The following is a 20,397-nucleotide window of genomic DNA, read 5'->3' on the forward strand; positions in this document are numbered from 1 at the left end:
AAAGTAGAAAGAATGTAGAGCTAAGTAAATCAGCATCCGCAACTCTGTTGTTGTGGATTTGTTTGTTAAGCTTAACGGAGCTGCGGATGCTGATTTACTTAGCTCTACATTCTTTCTACTTTATTCTTCTTTGTGATACTACTTATGGGCACCCAATGGGAAGTCTTGCTTCTAGGGCCATCGTCTCTCATTCTTTGCTTTAGTTTAGCATGAGAACTTGTATTTTTATTTTCTTATTACTTTCTCTATTATTATTAGCTCTGAAATGTATTTGAGCTAAAAAAACATAAAACAAACCCACAACAACAACCAAGACAAACAATACTATAACATATAAAAAATAATGAGCAATAATGAACCACTAACAATAACTCACACCCCAAAATCTTGGCCAAGCTCTATAAAGATGGAACCTCAAAGATAAACCAAAGCGAACCCAAACCCCCAAATCAGCATCATTGGGTCTCAGATCATGCCTCCTCCTCCTCCTCCTTCTTTGCTTCCTCTCTCTTACTTTATAAGTCGTTGTTTGCTGTCGCCACATGCAATCTGCCTCCTTCCTTCTCTATCTCTACTCACCTTTCTTCTTCCTCTTCAGCGAGGGTGAAGACCATTGAATTTTGAGAGCCGCCGAGTCACTTAGTTTCTTAGGTTATAGTTTATTTTAATTTTTTACAAGTTGTAGCTGCACCGTTTTAAGATTTACTTATGATCGAGAGGAAATAAAAGCTAGCTACCCTATTATGTTTGTTTTTCTTATAGTGCTAGTAGAGGGTTTTTCAAAATATATCTCCTTTTCTATGTGTATCAAATTTATAAATCACGATTAAAATTAAGGAAGTTATCTACATACGCGTTATACCTAAAGAGAAAGAGAGAGGAGACATTTGATCAGACTTGTAATTGCATTATCTCACTAATAGATTCAAGAATTGCATTACCCGCAAACTTAAAAGCCACATCCAAACCTTACGATGAGATTGTGTTTTAGTATTTGTGTCCGTTCTAAATTGATAAATTAGCAATTTCTTTATCGTAGTCATTTGGATTGTTTTTTTTTATTAATTATTATTATTATTTGTGAATCTCGTGTTATCTATTTGTATGTATTTGGGGCCACTTTTTTTATTTTTTCTAAGAAGAAGTGAGAGTAAGAAAAATATTTTCTCAAACTTTATTATTCTATTGTCGTAAATTACAAAGAATACAAATTATATAGAAGAGCCTCAAAATAGATGGACTCTATAGCTTTATGTGAGACAGAGATGATAAAAGAGAATTAATTGCATAAAACCAACGAAACCCCTATGCATTTTCAACATAAACACTTAACGTGCTAACGGATGCATCCTACATACAAGATTACCATTCAGTGCAAGTCGATCTCCGAGCGGATGAGTCTAAATGCATCGTTAGGTGCGAACTAATGTATTTCGATGACGCACGGCCAACAACTAGATCCAACCTGCTCAAATACTACGATCCCTTATTATTCGCTTACGAGTACAATTGGACCGTCGAATACTCGTGATCATCGACTACCCACCGGGCCAACCTTGCAAAATTCCAACTCCTAAATATATGGAGAATCGTCAGCCCACTAATCCAATAGGGCCAACTAAGCCCATGGGCTCAGCTAGAATTAACTCCACCTAAGAATGAACACCATTCCTAAGCTTTGAACCAAACAATCATCCAAACTATTCTCTAAGTGGAATTGTACTCAATTGAGACAAAGACTCAACTATGCGACATGATTGAAACTTTGAAACCTTGCCCTCAATCATCCAATCCAATGAACTCCCATCATCTTTCACAAGAACAACACATCAAAACCTGGGACCTTTTTTTCTTCTACCTGGAACTCACTTTTCTGGCATATCGTTTTCTAGAGTGCATGGATAAAAATAAAAACAACTCACGAATTACTTATCCGAGTGGTTGGTAGAGAGCAATTCCTCCTTGTTGTTACTTAGAAACGGAATCAAACAAATTAAACCGGAAAAAATAGTGATTCTAGTCGGCTGGGGCTGCACAAAGATCCAAGAGGAAAGAGGTATAATAATAGAGTGGAAGATTAGAAAGGAGAAGGACAGAGAGAAAAGAGATGGTGGGAGCCCACCAAAGAGTAATTAATGGTACTAGGTTGCAGCCCACGATCCAGGCATGCTGTCCCACAAACAATAACCGACCATTCCTAAATACATAGTTTTTTTTTCCTCCTTTTATTTCGGTTGATTTAGTTGATGAGAAGAAAAACCGTTGATCCATTTAGCAACTTATAATCTTCTTAAAATTTATTTATTAGAGAATGATCAATATAAATACGAGCGTTTATTCCGTTAGGTAATTAGCGACTTATAATCTTCTTAAAATTTGTTTATTAGAGCGTTTGTTCCGTTAGGTAATTTTTTTTAGATATATAATCTTGCACATTATTTTTTGATAATTATATTATCTTAATATTTTATCAAGTAAAAGACATATATATTATTAACTGAGAGTAATATATATATATATATATATCAAAATAAGGGTTTTTTATAATTAACTTGATAAAAATTTAATTATATTTTATCTTTTTGATTATTTTTTATTATTTACATATATCTTCCATTAGTTTAATATTGATTTAAATTAAATTTTAATAAATAAAGATAGAGAATTATATTTAAGTTGAAGTTTATCTCCAAATAATCAAATTTAAATTATTTCATATTAAATAATATCTCCTATAAATAAGGTATAATCATATTTAAGAGAGAAATCTTAACGGAAGAAAAAAAAATGTAGAGCCTAATGGTTAAGATCTTAAAGGGTATAATAAGAAAATTGGAAAGTTAGGTACACGTAATTAAATCTTGATCCACCTTAAATGCTAATTTTATTCTTTGATAGATCTTAGGATAAAATCTTACTTTATTAGCCTGCAATATAGTGGACATAATATGTTCGAATTTAATAGGTGGTACAATGGACACTCACCTGTGACTAGATTCTGTAGATAGGATTAAATATTGTGATAGTTGTTGGAATAGTGAGTGGTCCATCTTATAACTCTCTCAACAAAATTAATGAAATCGACACCCTGATGGCATAGAGCAAGACCCATGTAAATATAATATTCGTTTTTTTCTTTTAAGGTTGAGGAATGGAATTTTAACAGTGAGATTGAGAGTTGCACTTGGGACATTATAAATTCTTATTTAGAACTAAACGCTATATATATATATATATATATATATATATTATTAAACAAATAAATATATAGGGTTCGAATTCTAAATAATAAAATTTAGAATATAACTATAAAAACATGAAAAAAATTGGGGGTGTTTAATGAAAATTTTGCTTTAGACCTTAGTGCTATGACCACCTAATAGAGAGATAAAATATGGCTAATTTATTCCTACAAATTACAATGGTAGTACTTTCAGTTAATATGGTCGGTACTTTCGATTAATTTTATTTAGTATTATTTAATCTTAATCTTTGGATTTGAAGAGATATTGAAGCAGCAGTTAATTAAGCATAAAGGAAGGATATGGGGGATTATAGATGTAAATTAATTAACAGACAAAGTATTGATAGACTTTATCTCTCGGGCGGTCTAAGTCAATTATAATCATTAGATTAATTTATTCTATAAGTATAAGAGTAGATAAACATCTAATCTTATAAAGACTTTATCACTCAGTTTAGATTAAGATTAAGATTAAGATTAAGATAGAGCACTAGACTAAGATACCTATTTATTATTCTATTAATATGAGACCAGTCCTTAATTCTGATTATCTATTTATAAGCTCTCTATTAAGAAATGATTTGAAGTTTATTTTTGAGTTCAAACAAGGATTTAATATTAAGGATAATAGTATTATATAAATATATTTAATTTTTATTAAAATTTAAAATATAATCTACTATAATTAACAAATAATATATTTTTATTTCAATTTATTATGATCGAGGGACAGACATCTTATATATATATATATATATATATATATATATATATAATGTAGAGCATCAATCTGTCATTCTCTCAGTACTGTGAGATGAATCATTCATTTGTACGATGCGTATTGCATGCATGGACATCATGAGCCACGTAGCTGCATTAACTAAATTTCATTATTCATCAATATTATTAATAAAATTATATATATATATATATATTCATATATTTTGATATATAACAATTTCTCAATTATTTTAGAGCCTTTTTTTTTTGTTGAGAAAATAGGTTGTGCGTGGAATTAAGCATCAAGCATGCATGATTAAATAACTTTAGTGCAGTAGTTAGAACTACTAAAGAACTCGTATGTTGCTAGGTGTTTGTAGATGGTTCGAATTACTTAAGAATGTACTATTTTTATGACTATTAAGACTACATAGAGGAGATATATAATATAATTTTAACTTAAAATTACCCACATATTTAGAACAATATTTAGAGACCATCGGAGATCATCTTACGATTTTTAGACGATAATCTTCCATTCAAGTAATCTATATTAGATTTGAAAAAAATTACACCTCAAAGCATCACTGAGACCGAAGGCCAATCCTGAGGGTCACTGGAATGAGAATCAATCACAAAATAATATATCGTGGGTTCAAGAGAGCGATCCGGTTCCCGTTGGTTTGATATTTATTTTCACATAAAATTTCTTATAGTAGTGACTAACTTTTTATATATTTGTTAATTGATGTCCTAGGTTATATATATATAAACTAATATAATGCCTAAATCTCATCTTATCCTTTTCTAGGTACCATTATTGTGAGAGTACCACAATTAAATCCTCGTACTTGGGCTCATTCAGGATTGGGGACCAAAGAGTACCACATTTATAGATTTTTCACATTCTCCTTAGACGATTGGAAACAAAGAATCCACGGCAATCTTACACATCTGTTGATGTCTTAAATGCAATGTCGACTAGATTTGATAAAAAGATATTTGTTAATTATTTTCCATTCAAGAATTGAGAAGTTATTAAACAAAGAGTGGTGGGGCTCAAGTTATGTCTATCAAAGATTAAAGAAAGATTTCTTTGTTAAGAAGAAACTCTTTTTTTTTTTTCTTTTTTTTAAAAGTCCAAATGGATGGATAGGTATAGTTTATCTTACAAAAGAACGAGGAGAAAAAAGTGCACAAAAGTTATAGTTATAAACCATTAATGAGAGGAATAAAATTATCAAACTATGAAGCTACATAAAGAAGGAATTAATTAATGTTTAGTGTCATGATCTTATCCATTACCATCTAATCTATCACGTAAGCATTTTTTCCCTTTAAAAATGACTTTTTTATTAAAAAAAAATCTTTCTTTAGTTCCAAAGCTCGTCACAAAAGTTAGGTTAGGCATAAAGAACAATATGATTAAATTTGCTTAAGCATAATTAAGCATCGAATCTCCTTTTAACCACGAACGATTAAAGTAATATCCATCATTAAAGAAAGTAGTCTTATGTCTTGGTCTTAGCTACCTTTAGAGTGAGAAAAAAATATCTAAAAGCAAAAATAAATAGAAACTAAGTTGGCGAACACAATGAAAACATGGAATTAGTGGTGTACTTAGGAACACAGCTAGCTACGGTAGTAGAATAGTGATCGGAGATGAGGAATTCCATCCCTTGCCCGATAATTTTTTGACTATTCTTGTTTGTTTTATTAGTTCCAAGCAGGCTAAGTAGGTTGAGCAATATGAAGTCAACCCTCTCGCACTTTAAGGAGAAACAAAATCCAAGACATTGACCATACCGATCTGATGGGTACGATCATATATATCTTATGATTGTGATTATACTTGAAATTATATAGGAAGGTCCACACGATTATAATGAATATGATTTCGATTGATATACTGGTTGGTGCGCATCGAATGACTCGGCCGAAACCGACCGGGGAGAGAAGTCCCTATCCTAAGCTCCTAGCCGCCAAATGCCCTAACTACGGAATTCCTGCACCGGGGGGTTGCAGGTGATCAGGATGCCCTTGGGATTTTGGCCCAAACGGCAAACGCCCATTGGAAATGCCTTCACTCAATTCGAGCGCGCGTGGTAGTGCGGTACGTGCCAATAGTTTTACACCACGTGCCCTTGTGTGGTTTGACACTGGGAAAAAAATAATCTCTTTGTAGGAGAAATTACAAAATAATAAATTATGCGTTTCTCCGGGGGCTTTCTCGTAAAAGCGCAGGCCAACAGCCAACAGACAACAGCTAAGCTCCCGCCAATTAGAAAATTCCTCGCTATCTTTTATTTTTATTTAATTTTCATTTTTTCAAATTTCGAAAAGAAAAGCTCAATGGGAATCCTTAGCCCAAATTCCCCCCTCGGTGATATTTCCACCCATAGTTATTTATTCTCAACACTCACTTCATCAGTGGATATGGATACCCATCGTGCCACTCTGTTATCAGGGACCATTATTTTAAACTTGATTATCTTTTCCTAATCCAATCTGGATATTAAGCATGAGAAATTCCCATCAACTAATATTTTAATTTTTCTAGATTTTTTATCTATGATTGCCAAAAATGAGCTGGGTAGTTAGGTGATATGATGATATCCAATTAAAAAAAACGATTTTGAAAATTATACATACTTATATAAGATTTAGAAGACTATATACTTAAATAATGAATATATTCCTACCTATGTTAATTTTTTTTTATATCTTTTGCTCTTTAGTACTTGCAGCAATGGTAAAAATATATAGAAAAAATAAGTAATAGTTAAAATGGGTAGTACTGTCCTTAATTTTATCAATAATTTAGAAGAGAATTATTTTTTTATTATATTATCCATGTTTAAAGGGTCTAATATCCATAGTATTTTGTAACATTATAAAAATATTAATCACAATTTTAGTTATAACTAATTTATAGATCAGGTCTCATATTTTTCTAGCAAACTGGATACCATTCTAGGGGGTTGGAATATCAACACCCAAATCCCGTGGTCATTTTGTTTTCGTTATATATACCCCCTCCTTCCTCAAGGTCAAGTCCTTCTCGTTATTCTCCCCATCCTCTCTCTCTCTCTCTCTCTCTCTATTCAGTTAGAAGTGAGGATTGTCTCCCTCTCTCTTCTCTTCTCTTCCTCTATATTATTCTATCTAGAAAAAAATTCTTTCTTTTTTTTTCCTTTTAATTTGTTGAGCCTTGATAGGTCTATACTTCTCGGTTGATTGATTCACGTTACGGGGGTTTTTTTTAGAAAAAATTTTAATTTTTTTTTTCTTGGGCGAGACGAGTGTTTGGGGAGAAAATCTTGGAGACCCATGAAGGAAATCTCCAGGGGTTTTGCTCCTCCTTCGTCCTTGGGTCCAAGGAAAGCCGTGCGTGGATCTGTTCCTGTCCTCCTTGTTCTCGATGCCTTTTGATCCGAATCTCGGCACCCACCACCTTGTTCTTGATGTTGTTGTTCGAGTCGTCTTCTTTGTTCCTCTCTCTCTCTCTCTCTCTCTCTCTCTCTCTCTCTCTCTCTCTCTCTCTCTCTCTCTCTCTCTCTCTCTATTCTTGATCCTGATGACGGCTGGCGAGAGACCCCGAAACAACCGGTGTTTGCTGGCGTGGCATCATCAAGATTCACATGAAAATTGGGCAGCTTTTTTGTTCTGCACCATATGATGAGAATCTTGATGATGCTGCATCGGCAAATAAACGGCTTTTATATCTCCTCGGAAAGATTTGGTCGCGATTTTCGGTCTTCTCTTCTTCGCCGAATCCAACAAGGTGAGAAAGATTGCTATCCTCGTCTAGTTATTTGTGATGTTTTTTTTTGTACATATATTATTTGATGATTGTTATCTCTTGTTATTGTTGAGAAAAGAGATATCCTTTTAAAGGAGTTAGCTTGCAAATAGAAGTGCCATAGTATATACTTATTTTGTTCGATACTCTTAATTTAACTAGGAGAATCAGAGAGAAACAATCATTAAGAAAGTGTGAATCCATGATATAAGACTTCTTTGATTCTTCGTATTAGGGATCGGAAGTCGGCTAACTTCTTCTTTTCTGAGCATCTTAAAGCTCATAGAATGTAGATTTCCATGATCATGCCATTGGATTATCCACGAGTAGTGGACAAGCATTAACTATATGCTGCTCTTAGAATATTATAGTTGAAGGGGAGAAGCAGTTTGAATAAGATATACATACCAGATATACTTTTCTACTACATTAGCTTCTTCTTTTGCTTCTCAGAGCTGCCTGTCAACTGTCTTCTAAGCATGGCAAGAATATAATTTTCTTTTCCTGTATTCTTGATCATAATCACTTCATTACTAGAATTATAATAGATCCATGAAATATATTTGATGAGAAAAATATATATGTGAATTATAATTTGCTGAAGAAGCCATACATATTATTATTGGATGGCTTGAATTAAGATACCTTACTTCTTTCTCGCATGAAGATTTCTTTATTCTTGATCTGAGTACTAATTGCACAGCAAAGGACCTTAAATCACATACTAATTTGCCACAAGGAGAATATAGGAAGATACTGCTTTCAGTTAATAAAGTGAGGTGTGACCCAAAAGATCAAATTTCTTCTTCTTCTTCTTCTCAGACTCCTCTAGATTGCTTGATATCCTTCCATTCCCTTAGAGATTTACAGTAGTACTCTTTACAAACATAGCAATAGTTGGTAGCTGCTAGATTTATTTCAAGTTAGTTGCTCAAAGCTTTTCTCCTTGGAGGAGGGGGTATATATAAATGAGGGATGAAGTAACCTTAGTAGAAAATTAATGGTGGAATGTCAATGACTAGTGGTGTTAGCTATTGATTGAAACTCACTTGTCACCTCTCACTTCTCATGAAGGTGGACCAAGCAGGAGGTACACCATGCTAATTATTATTTGTGAAGTGGACCAACATTTCAGGACATTTTTGCCAGAGTAGTCTGTAGAAAGTGATCCATCTTGGTACAAATGGTATATTTTCCATCAGAACATCATTGATTGCACTCTTCCCATTACATATGCTTCTCTGCAAACCCCATATATTTCAAATAGAGAACATCTGAAGTGTATAGCACATGCAAGAACTCCTTGCTTGTGATAATTCATATATTTGAACATTAAAAATTTATGTCCAGATGAAAAGGTCCCCTTTCTCTCACTCATGCACACTAGACCAACTACTGTAAATTCACATTAAATTATTTCTATTTTACCAGTGAAAAGGAAATAAGATTGGAAGTGTAACATGATTCTCTTTTGAGCTAGCTGCAGGTAGCTTTTCTAATGTTGTCAGTGGAGCTCTTGGGTGCAAATTAACTTTCGTTCTGACAATGTATCTTGCTCTTTCAATTATTTTTTTATCAGAAATAATAACATTTTTTTTTTCTATTTTGGTTTACAAAAATATATAGATCTAATAGTAAAGTATTGAATTAGTCACAAGTTTAGGTATAGCAACAATAGAGCATAAGTTACGTGAGCATCGATTGTGATATTTTTGGACATGTCAAACGGAAACCACATAATGGTATATGGCGTGGAGTGATTTTATTCAATTAGAAGATTCCTTTAGACATGATAACAGTTGATTTGACACCAATCCTTGTGCTAAATGTAATTGAATAGAAGAGATTTATGTAAGACAAGGTTTATGTAGTCCTTCTCCTCCCCTCTCTGCCAAGAAATTGCAACTAGATTCTTGGTTGGTGTAGTAAATTTGTTTTGTTATGAAGACATTATGACTCTCTTTTCAACATCTAGTACCTTATCAGCCTTTGAAACTGTTTCACCCTTACTTTTTGCTCATGATTTGTCTGCACCATGCAACATAAAGTTCTCAAATGACACCATATTCCAAAGAACAGTGATAACAAATTGACTTCAAATGAATGTAGAGCTGATGATGTGATGATCTCTTATCTCTCACAATATATTGACCTTTATATATCCAGTGAATCGATCACATTTGAATTCTACAGCACAAACCAAATCTTTTTAACGCGCACCGTTCTAATTAGGAACATTAAACAGCAATGAATGACTGCATTGTTTTTCACTGCTACATTTTTAATGCCACTCAATTCTCCTGCAACTTGTGCTATTAGTCCCGAGGTTGTAAAGGAGGTTAACAAAAGTGTATCACAGCAGTTTGGTTCTTTATTCACATGTGGAAGGGCAGTCCTTCGTGGGGGCTACAGCCTAGAGGAGTACAAGGGCAGCCCAAAAACCATGTGATCACTTGTTACCCTTCATAGGGTTAAGGATGTATTCACTTGTAAGTATATATGTGAAGGTTTTGAGTAAACCTACGTACCTTCTATCTATTTGTTTGCTGATATAGTAACGTTTGGAGTTATGCTTTGCTAATATTCTAAGGTTTACTACTGAAGAGGATATTGGATGTCATTGTTTATGATCTAGAATGTGATAGGTGGATACCTTCGTTTTCTTTTCTCATATCAGGGTTTCTTTCACAAGTAGGGTTAATAATATTGTCGCTATTCAAGAACATACTTGTAAGGTTCCACCTCCAGATTCGCTTGTAATAGTGCTGTAAATGAATTTGTCTATGGACTTTTGCTCAAGAAAGAAAAGGTGTCTTGCAGCAATAGTTTTGATTATGCCTACAAATAACTTGGCAGGAGTAGATAATAAGCAAGATAGAATACAAAGGCAAATGTGTTGTTAAATTGGTCGGATTATTATTACATACAAATGTATTCTCCTTCACGTTTTCATGCGTAGCGTGTGTATAGTCCATAAACCTTTTGTCAAAATTTTAGCAAATATTAACTATTGAATGAATGCAATTGGAGATTCACAAAACCTCATATGAAGGAGAACTCTTTTTCTTCTCTCCATATTTTATCTCTACTTGAGATTTAGAATTTTACCATATCAAACCTCGTCTAAAATTTTAACATAAAGTTTGTAGTTTATATAGACAGTCAGAGTTGAAATTTAATAACTCGTGTTGGTTTAGGATGAAGGGCAATGTCTAGTACAACAGGTGGACCATAGGAATGCCAAATTTGGACCCAGTTGCACTAGCTCTATTGTCTCGTTGCTTTCTAAAAGCTTGGAAATTCTATTGGTTTGTTACCTAAATGCACTAGTGTTTCGAAAGAGACTTATGATGATGACCTTTTAGTGATGTGCAGGGTATTGTGGATAACTCTCAATGCATGTCTCGTCTTCTTCACACACATCATTCTAAATTATATGATCATGTCGAAATGAAAGAGAGGTCATAATTACTAAAAGCAACACACACACACACACACACACACACACACACACATGGAATTTTCTTTGTAATGCATTTTCTTATAATTTAGGAAATTTTCAAATCACACTCTAAATCTTAATAAGTTGGTAATTAAATATCTTGTCTTTAAGCAATTTGTAATCTGCCAAAAAATTTTGGTTATAAATTTTATATCATACCTTATTGTTACTTTGATATATTTGTGGGCTATTTGTAGTAAAAAAAAATTAGATTTTAGTAATAGTAAGAGTGGCTTTTAAAATTAAATGGGCTTATTTTTTAATACTGGATGCATATTATATTGTAATAAAATGTAGACAATTTATATAAGAGATGCGCACAAAAACTTATTTTTGCTATTTTGAAAACTAAAGAATTTTTTTTTGGTTGCAAATGGCCCTATATATATATATATATATATACATACTTGTTTCTAAAAACTTTCTAATGTGTCAATTAAAATTATAGGCACAAGGAAACGGTGGGATGATAAATATCTCAAAAGAGCAGTGTTAAAATAAGCACACTGTATGATGTTGCACCAATGCTATGAAACATCTTACTCTCTTAGGTCTCGTCGTACTTCAAACTTAACTATGTAACCTACTAGAGTCCAAACTAAATTATAATTTAATATAAAATTTTCGTCCAAATCTCACGAATATTTTGTGCCATAAGTACGTAGGGCTGTCAAAATAAGCTTGAGCTACGCTCGTTAATGCTAGCTCTATTAAGCTCTATTTATATTTGAAATGAGTCAAGCTTAATCAATTAGATCATGTTCAAAGTTAATTCTAAGTCGAGGTTGGATACATGCCAACTCAATTGGGCTTAGCTCGATCAAACTCAATTTATTTATTAGTGTGTGTATATATATATATAATAAATATTTAATTTGGTTATATATTTGATTTGATCTTATAAAATGTAGGGAATTTGATTCGAGTATAAATTATGCTTGATTTGAAATAGACTTGAATTTAGTTATGGAGTGACTTGATTAGAAATTGGCTCAATCAAGCTTGGTTGGATAGCGACCGGTGGATGCATAACAATGCATCAGTCACATGTATCTATAGCCTTGTTTTGCACTCAAATACAAAAATACTCGAGTTGTTAGATGTGAGGGATTGATATAACAGTCAGCCTAAATGAAATCCTAATTAAATTCCATTCTTATTTAATAAGCTACTAGATGATCCAACTAGGAGGCGTAACCGTACCAACATAGTTCTAATCAAACTTAAATTAAAAATAATTTCTAGCCTAGAATTGTGACCAATTTTAAATTAAAATTATTTTAATTCAAGCTAATTTCAAAACTAACCAAATTCGCTTGACATAAGACTTAATTCAACTACAAAAGTTATGAAAAGATAAATTAATAGAAAATATTATAAGATCAGAATTCAGAAACTAAACTCTACGAGATCAAAATATATTTATTTAAGTAAATTTTAGAACATATATTGAGCCTTATCGGCTCAGCTCATTTTGGAGCCGAGCTCGAGCCGGCTGACTAAATCAAACTGTATCTCTGTTGAGAAAATTAAGTCGACAAAGCTCGGTGGGGGAATAAAAGCCCAATCATTAAATTCCACCTCTTTACTTTGCTTAGCCGGCAGGTAATCAATTATAAATAATTCAAGCGATGATTCGAGTCGTCGCCTGTCTTCTTCCCTTTTCAACTTCTTCTTCTTCTTCTTCTTCTTCTTGTTGTTGCTTTGCTGCTTTTCGTTCTCGTAGGATCGGCCTCGAATAGCTTCTTTGATGGATCCGATGGCGACGACGGAGGCCAACGATTGGAGGGCGTACCTCATGCCCGCGGCAAGGGAAAGGGTCGTCAATAAGATGTGAGCTACTCGTTTCTCTTCGATCCGTCTCTTGTCTAAGCTTTGTTGTTTAACGGGCGATTGATAACTTTGGAATTTTTGGAGCTGATTGGATATGATTTTGGAATTAGTTCTTCGAATCTCGTAGAAAGGAGATTAATTTGGTTGACTAAGTTCGTGTACTATATTACTAAATAGGCCAAAGACGTGATTTTGAGTTAAAGAGTGGAGGCTTTGTATTTTAATTCACAGATATTCCTATTGGGATTCGACTTGGTTAAAAACTTAATCTTTATATGCTAAACATCCTAAGAAATAGAGTCTGAATACACTCTTTAGAACACCCTAAATTATAGTAGATTTATTCTCCCAAAAGGATTCTAGATAAAGATACATTCCTATCTTCATAGAAGGTTTCTCAAACAAATCATAAGTTCTTTGTAGTCAGCACAATTTAGTCCTTTTTGAGATCGTTGATTACTCACTTTGATAGTCATGTCATATATAGGTGATAGAAAATATTTTTTTGTTGAAAAATTGTCGTAAGAGAGTACAAAATTTCCATACAATTTCTATCATATACATATTTTAGGACTTCAAATATAAGCTGAGACGCCCATTGAATTTTGTTGCCAGACATGGAAGATGCAAATATGTATAGTCATATAGGTAAACTATGCAACAGTCTGTGCCATTTTGCTATTTTACAATTTTTTGATGTTTGAACATGAAAAGGACCCTATAGTTTAACTTTTAAGCAACCATCTTCCAATTTGGTCATATATGCTTCTTCTATCCATTTGGTAATTCGGGAGGAGGTTCCTAAGATCTAGGATGGTTATACTTTGAGGGATTTTTTGTCCTCTTCTCTTGCTCTAGTTATTTTTCCTGCAAGTTTGCACTAATATACAGAATATTGATGTAAGGACGCCAATCGGTTATAACCTATTCACTCATTCCAGTTACTGTAGATTATCAGTGTCCTTTAATGATCTATAACTAACTTGAGTTATTGACAAATTTAATTTTGTATCTTCATTCTAAAGTATTAATGTATCTAGTATGCTTAATATGCTTGTTTTGGTGAGTTACTGGTTGTAATAAGGTCCTAAGCATTTTATTTTAATGTTTACTTATATGCATAGATCGGAGACTCTACAGAAGCACTTGCCGGTCTCTAATGCTGAGGGCTTAAAGGAACTTCAAAAAATTGCTACAAGATTTGAGGAGAAGATTTTTGCTTCAGCTACCAGCCAGGTAGATTTATTTTTGGTCTTTAAACTTTTCCTGTCATCTGTTCTGCGGACTTCAGCAATTTTTTGTCGAGGCAATTTATAGCAGTAAATGCATGACTACTGCCACAGGTCATTATTTTGATAAACCACATCTAGAGATGGAAATGTTATGCTAGGTTCCCACTTAAAGCATATGCATTGTAGAATAACGATCATTATTTTCCACCTTGTTCATGCAAATCACGGGAACTGTGTGTAAGTGTGTTTATTGGAGGTTGGCTTAGGAGTGAAAGAAGAAGTAATTTGTGTAATAATGGGGCTATATTTTGTGAAAATTTATAAATGCCCTAGGAAATCGGATATGTCACATGCCATCAGTAATAAAATGTAAAAAATAAAATGTGAAAAGGCAATTGTAAACACGAACATCTTCACGTGAAAAAATTCCAGACCTGGATAAAAGACCACAGATCCAAACAAGGATTAGACTAATTACTAGATAACAGTAGCAGTAATAAGATGGACTTATAGATCGTCCGTCAATCTCTAAGACAATATCTGTAAAGTCTTTCTCGTTCAAATTCACGATGCATTGCTCCCCGTAATTGATTTTCAATCTTAGTGACTCTTGAGGTTGATTATTCCGTACAGTGATTCTCGAGACATAGTTCATCCTATATATACGATGAGTAGAAAATCGATTTAGCACATTTCGTCTAAAACTATTGGTCGTTCTCTAAATTCTTTCCAAGGATAATAAAAATGGCTGCTTAGGGTTAGGTTAAAATCTCCTTAAATAGCTCTTCCAAATAAAGTACTAAAAGCTCTAAAAAATAATCCAAGAAGTCGGTTGGAAAACGAAAACTTGCAGGTGCATTCAAACACACATCGATGCACTCAAACTCTCGAAGGCAAAATCTCCTCAATTTTTATTCCCATATTGGTTAAAACCAATCATCAAGTGCTTGTATATAAAAAAATTCTCTCACTTTTGTGGTTTTAACCACTTTCAAAGTGGCAACAACCACTTCCAGAAGATTTATTGTTCCCTTGAAACTCTGCAAAATCATTTATACAATTTGTCCATATGCTCATATAAATAATCTAGACATTGTTACACAATTAGAATATTTTGAAACATATTGCCAAGTACATTAGAACCTTACATTTTGGATAACTTATTTCTTCTAAATATACATGTCTAAATAAGTAGATGTGCATATTCATAGTCAGTGAGATGATAGGGTTGTCATAATGTGTAGCAACACTTCATTGAGATCATGCTTATTAGCAGAAACCTCTTGAAATTGTGCTACATATGCAGTAGTGTCTTTTTTTTTTCTGTGTGTGTGTGTATTTCAAATAACCTTATTTCCCTTGAAGAAGGTGATAGGAACTGTACTTCATCTTCTCCATGCACATTTGAATACATAATGCAAGGCTGAAAGAAGAAGAAAAGTGTAAAACATACAAAATAGGCTTTTTATTTTTCCATTCCCGTACAGTTATTCTCTTTCCCTTCTGGTTCGCTAGGATATCGATCATTCTTCAAATAATTTTCTAATTTTCTGATATGTCAGCGGGATTATCTGAATAAAATTTCTCTGAAGATGCTCTCCATGGAATCAAAGGCACAGCATGCTCCTGCAACATCAAACACTACAGCTACGATTGAAGTGGTAATGATTTAAACATACTTATAAATTAAATCTATAATTTATATGACATTTGTGATTTTATATCTATATCTGATCAAGATAGTAAAATGAAGAATTCTTTTTTCTTTCTTAATGAAATTTCATGATAACATGGAGACACTTCCAAACAACTGCATTATGCCCTCAAATCCTTCTACAATTTTTCTGTCCACGTCCTGATTCCGGTTATTTCAATAGGAGAATTTGCTGGATGAATTGGTGATCAATGATGGTGGTACATTGCCACAAGGAAATTAGCTGCAGTTGCAGACTTAGAACACTGTGTATGCATAATTTATGCAACACTTAAAATTTCCTTCATGTCCTTGCTTAACCTTGGTATTAACCATTCTATTGCAGGTTGGGTTGAAGGAGCCGTAGTGGTGGCTTGCAGAGACTAAGGTAGCTGATAGCATAATCACAGAAGTAAATGCTAATGTTATGGGATTCAATGATCCAGGACATAATTTCTCATACTGTCTCGTTACAGTTTCATACTATCTCCTTATAGTTTTTCTTTTTGTTTTGCACACTTCTAGTTTTTGCCGAAGTTCTATATTCAACTAATGTAATCTATATTTCTTGCTCTTTAGATATTTAATCGCCTTGCTGATGGTAAGTAGGCTCTCCTAAGCTGCCAAAAATTCAATTTATTGTCATTGGATGTTATGATGGAGTTTTATGAGAAACATATGCGATGGTGCATACTTGAGTTGCAGATTGTGCTGGCTGTTGGCATAACCTTCATGGAGTGAAGGTGTTGTCTTCTCCAGGGCTCCTATTTGATGCTAAGTATAACTCTGCTCGACTTGGAAAATGCAAAAAATCTACGTATTAGCTGCAGGATTATGTTCCCTAATATTAATCTTCATATAGGAATCTGTGTCAGTTCATGAGTTTACTGCTTCTTAGTTTTATCTCTTGAGCAAAAGACTGTTCTTTTCACCTCCTCCCTGCACCAGCCAAGAGTACAAGAATAGGACTAACCACTAAACTATATATACTACTAATAGGGATCAGTAATATGGACCAAACTCATATTACTTGCAGATAAGATCTACTTTACAATCACATTATTCTTAATGAGTACAGATTTCACATGAAATGAGCCCACTACAAAAGCCAGGGATTTTGCAACTTAATTATATTTTTACCATAAAAATATATATACGCTCAATTTTATATGATAAATAAAAAGTTTAAATGTAATTAAATTACAAAAAGTCACTACAAAAGCCTTATCTTGCAAATTGTAAGCTGTTCTGTCTGCAGCTTTTCATGCATCAACAGCTCCATAGAATTCTACAATCTAAGTTCTTGGGATGCCTGCGGCCACTTGTCAACAGCAAGTTGTGGTTTCTTGATTGAACTAGGTCATAAATTTACTACAATTTTACAGTGAAAGATGTGTTACAAAATTTATCTGTTCACAAGAAATGATTATAGATTGCAAAACCAATAAAACAATCCTTCACCATACAAAAAGAGTGATAGTACAACCTCTAATATGAAGTGCCAAACAAGCACTCTTAAAAACATTAGTGGCACTAGTCCTCTCAGTGACTTGTTCATATGTTGAATTCTTGGAGCAGAAATAGGAACTGTTCTGCATGGAATTGCCAATAAGCTCTTTAAGATCATCAAGCCCAAGCAGAGAAGAGCTAACAAGTTCAGAGCTACCATTTGCAGCATAAAATGAAGAACTGACATGACATTGAGGCATGCTCTGCAAAAAACCAAATTAAAGTCCTTTAGTTTATATACCTAGTTTGACATAGACTAGTAGCAGCAAAGAAATCGAAATAGAACGATGAGAAGATACTACCTGGATCCAAAATTTCAATTGGAGTTCAATTGCAGTGAAGATCAGTTAAACAATAATTAGGAAAAGAAAATGAGAGCTGGAAGAACCAGTAAGAACTTTCTGAAACTAAATGGATGAGAATACAAACTTTTTAACCAATGTTCCAACTTTTGGGAAGTAATATAAAGCACAAACCTATAAGGACTGGCGACCCTCTATGAAACTGTATCAGAAATCAACGACTAATGCTTACATGCTCTGCACAGCATGCCCTCTTCATGGTTAATGAAGAGAACCAAACTATCATGTCGAGAGGGAAATTTTAAGTGGGGGACTTATATGCACTAAAAGAGTTACTCTAAATGGGATTCTTCCACAATAATATTGCTTTAGTTTCTCATACTGTCATTTAAGTCCACAGTATAGAAATGAAAACAACGATCCAGCACTGCACAAGCATACCAGCTAATTCGACCAGATCCGCCACAAATACTACAAGACCGAGCCGAAGAGCATTTGGAGCAATAACTCCATTTCTTTGGAAGCCTGAAGAATAAACTGTTAGGATAAGTTATATCAGCATATAAGATTGGGAAATATGTCAGGCATACCCAGCTGTGAAACGAGTGGCCATATTCTTTGCAGCCAATCTGGCTTTCTCAGCATTTTCCTCTGACATTTTCTTAGGTATGAATCCCTCTCCATTACATTCAGCGCAGATACCAGAACCACCACAATCTTCACAAACTTTCAAGGAGCTCTGTCTACTTCAAGAGCATAGTTAGGCAAACAAAATAGACTGATAAAATCAACATGTTTCCCTGATATATACACAGTGACAAGAGAACATACATGTCCTTTTGAGAAGCTTCTGTTTTCCGTGCAAGAACGGTTACTGCAGCACCAACAGCAATTGAAACAACCAGCACTGATGCAGCAGTTTCGGGTAAAGCAGATGATACAAGGCACTTCTTTTGCGCTCTTGAATGAGAATTGAAATGGAATGAAGACCTATAGGATAGGCCATTTGCACTTTGGACCTTCAAATTTGAAACTATAATGGCTCTGAGAAGTCAGTACCAATATGAGGAACGCTACACATTGCAACTAAAAAAGAAAAACAATAAATAAATAAAAAGAGGACATTCAAAATATTCCCAGTGAACCAGAAACATTATAACCGATCAAAGGAGAACAAAAGAATGGACACTAACAGCGCAATCAGTTGTGAATCAGCTCTATGAATCATTACCGCTGGTTTTGAAGATAATTTCTAATAAAAAAAACTACATCAGAAGTAGGTTTCTACTGTCTATATCCTCCTTATATAATTGACGCCAACTAAATGAATCCTTATCTGATCAGCTATTCAAGTCTAGTTTCTAGTCTTTCTACCATATCTTTTGCCAATTTAAGGGGCCATCACAGCTTCTCTATTGCTTCTATCCAAGTTCTCCTTTTCATTTCCTTCTTTTATAAACCCCCACTTCTTGATTAAGTGACTTGTCAAAGTTCACTTTATTTCTTTCTAGGACATGAGCATCTGCCAAATTAGCTCAAATATAACAAATCCAATTAACCTTCTGATTTCGACTACAATCATTGCCTAATTATATCATTCCTAAGTTGCACATGAGCAGGTTAAATAGATTCCTACAGAAGCAATAATCCATTTAGTGCAACAGGGCAGTGCAATTCAAAAGAACTATTTCTCCTTTAGTATAGATAAGACATAAATACTTTTAATGTCTTAACACTTCTATAGATCTTTCAGTCCAAAATATCTCTGGAAGACAATTTCTCAAACTCCTCATGCCAACCACAAATTCTTTGTTGGTTTTTAGTTAGCCGAAGTAAGATTGTCCCACGAACGCAGGAGCACTCAAGAAATTTAAAAGAGCAAGAGAAGAAGAATGACTCAAATCTAGAGAAAACAAAAAAATTGCAGATAAATCTCAAAAAAGAGAAGAAAAGAAAATAGATAGCAACGGGTAGTAGGAGTGATGAGTTTGGGTTTCGTTACCCTCTCTCCGGAAGCAGGGAGCGGCTTGGGAGGTTAATGGAATGAGCTCCATCTCCAAAAAAAAGAGGACTTTTTTTTTATATTCAATTTCTTTTTTCTTTTGATTTAATCCTCTCTTATCTTCGCGGAAACGAAGCCCTCACGAACTGGTAACCGATAAGGAGGGAGATCGACGATGCCCCTGGACCCCACAATCCACGTAGGTTTATATATATATATATATATATATATATATATATGTATACCATGAGATTAAAATATTTAAATTTTTATATAATATTATTATTGCCATTACATTCTTTAAAATATCAGAATTGGTACTAAAACCCTATTATGGTTAATTTTTAACAAAATAATTCTTAATAAATTATTATTAAACTTAATAAATGTATATAAATGATTAAAATATCCTTATTTTTATGTTTTAACAATTTTTGTCTCACAAAAAATAAGATATATTTTGATGTAGTATGATATTGGATATACTTTAAACTATTTTAAATAATTTATATTTAAGAGCTAAATAGTCTTTTTAGATATAAATTATATTTTAATTGT

General features: G+C 33.5%; 2 protein-coding genes and 1 long non-coding RNA gene across 7 annotated transcripts; 2 read left to right on the top strand and 1 right to left on the bottom strand.

The window, feature by feature from the left end:
• The first annotated feature begins 7,043 nt into the window (after nucleotides 1-7,043).
• LOC140788246 (uncharacterized) lies at nucleotides 7,044-10,285 on the top strand. Its single transcript, XR_012108991.1, has 2 exons — nucleotides 7,044-7,748; nucleotides 8,841-10,285. It is a non-coding gene; the product is annotated as an uncharacterized lncRNA (long non-coding RNA).
• A 2,590-nt stretch (nucleotides 10,286-12,875) lies between these two features.
• On the top strand, nucleotides 12,876-16,730 carry LOC140789469 (mediator of RNA polymerase II transcription subunit 15a). 2 transcript variants are annotated; one of them, XM_073139178.1, is made up of 5 exons: nucleotides 12,876-13,101; nucleotides 14,226-14,337; nucleotides 15,896-15,994; nucleotides 16,211-16,296; nucleotides 16,373-16,730. In XM_073139178.1, the coding sequence occupies exons 1-4, from the start codon at nucleotides 13,019-13,021 to the stop codon at nucleotides 16,268-16,270; spliced, it is 354 nt and encodes a 117-aa protein (XP_072995279.1). In that variant the 5' UTR covers nucleotides 12,876-13,018; the 3' UTR covers nucleotides 16,271-16,296; nucleotides 16,373-16,730. The 2 variants fall into 2 exon arrangements, with proteins under 2 accessions (XP_072995279.1, XP_072995280.1); XM_073139179.1 differs by lacking the exon at nucleotides 16,211-16,296.
• Nucleotides 16,731-17,368: 638 nt separating this feature from the next.
• Nucleotides 17,369-19,965, bottom strand: LOC140789470 (uncharacterized). 4 transcript variants are annotated; one of them, XM_073139183.1, is made up of 5 exons: nucleotides 19,840-19,965; nucleotides 18,669-18,870; nucleotides 18,428-18,580; nucleotides 18,279-18,362; nucleotides 17,369-17,738 (listed from the first exon to the last, which is right to left on the bottom strand). In XM_073139183.1, coding segments are annotated over exons 1-5 (492 nt in total). In that variant the 5' UTR covers nucleotides 19,892-19,965; the 3' UTR covers nucleotides 17,369-17,737. The 4 variants fall into 4 exon arrangements, with proteins under 4 accessions (XP_072995284.1, XP_072995282.1, XP_072995281.1 ...); XM_073139182.1 differs by having other exon boundaries at nucleotides 17,598-17,738; nucleotides 18,428-18,583; nucleotides 19,840-19,962; XM_073139181.1 differs by having other exon boundaries at nucleotides 17,369-18,362; nucleotides 19,840-19,962.
• Between the last annotated feature and the right edge of the window lie 432 nt (nucleotides 19,966-20,397).

This window comes from Typha latifolia, chromosome 5 (assembly GCF_019914945.1).
Source record: "Typha latifolia isolate L0001 chromosome 5, TyphaL0001v2, whole genome shotgun sequence".
NCBI lineage: Eukaryota > Viridiplantae > Streptophyta > Magnoliopsida > Poales > Typhaceae > Typha > Typha latifolia.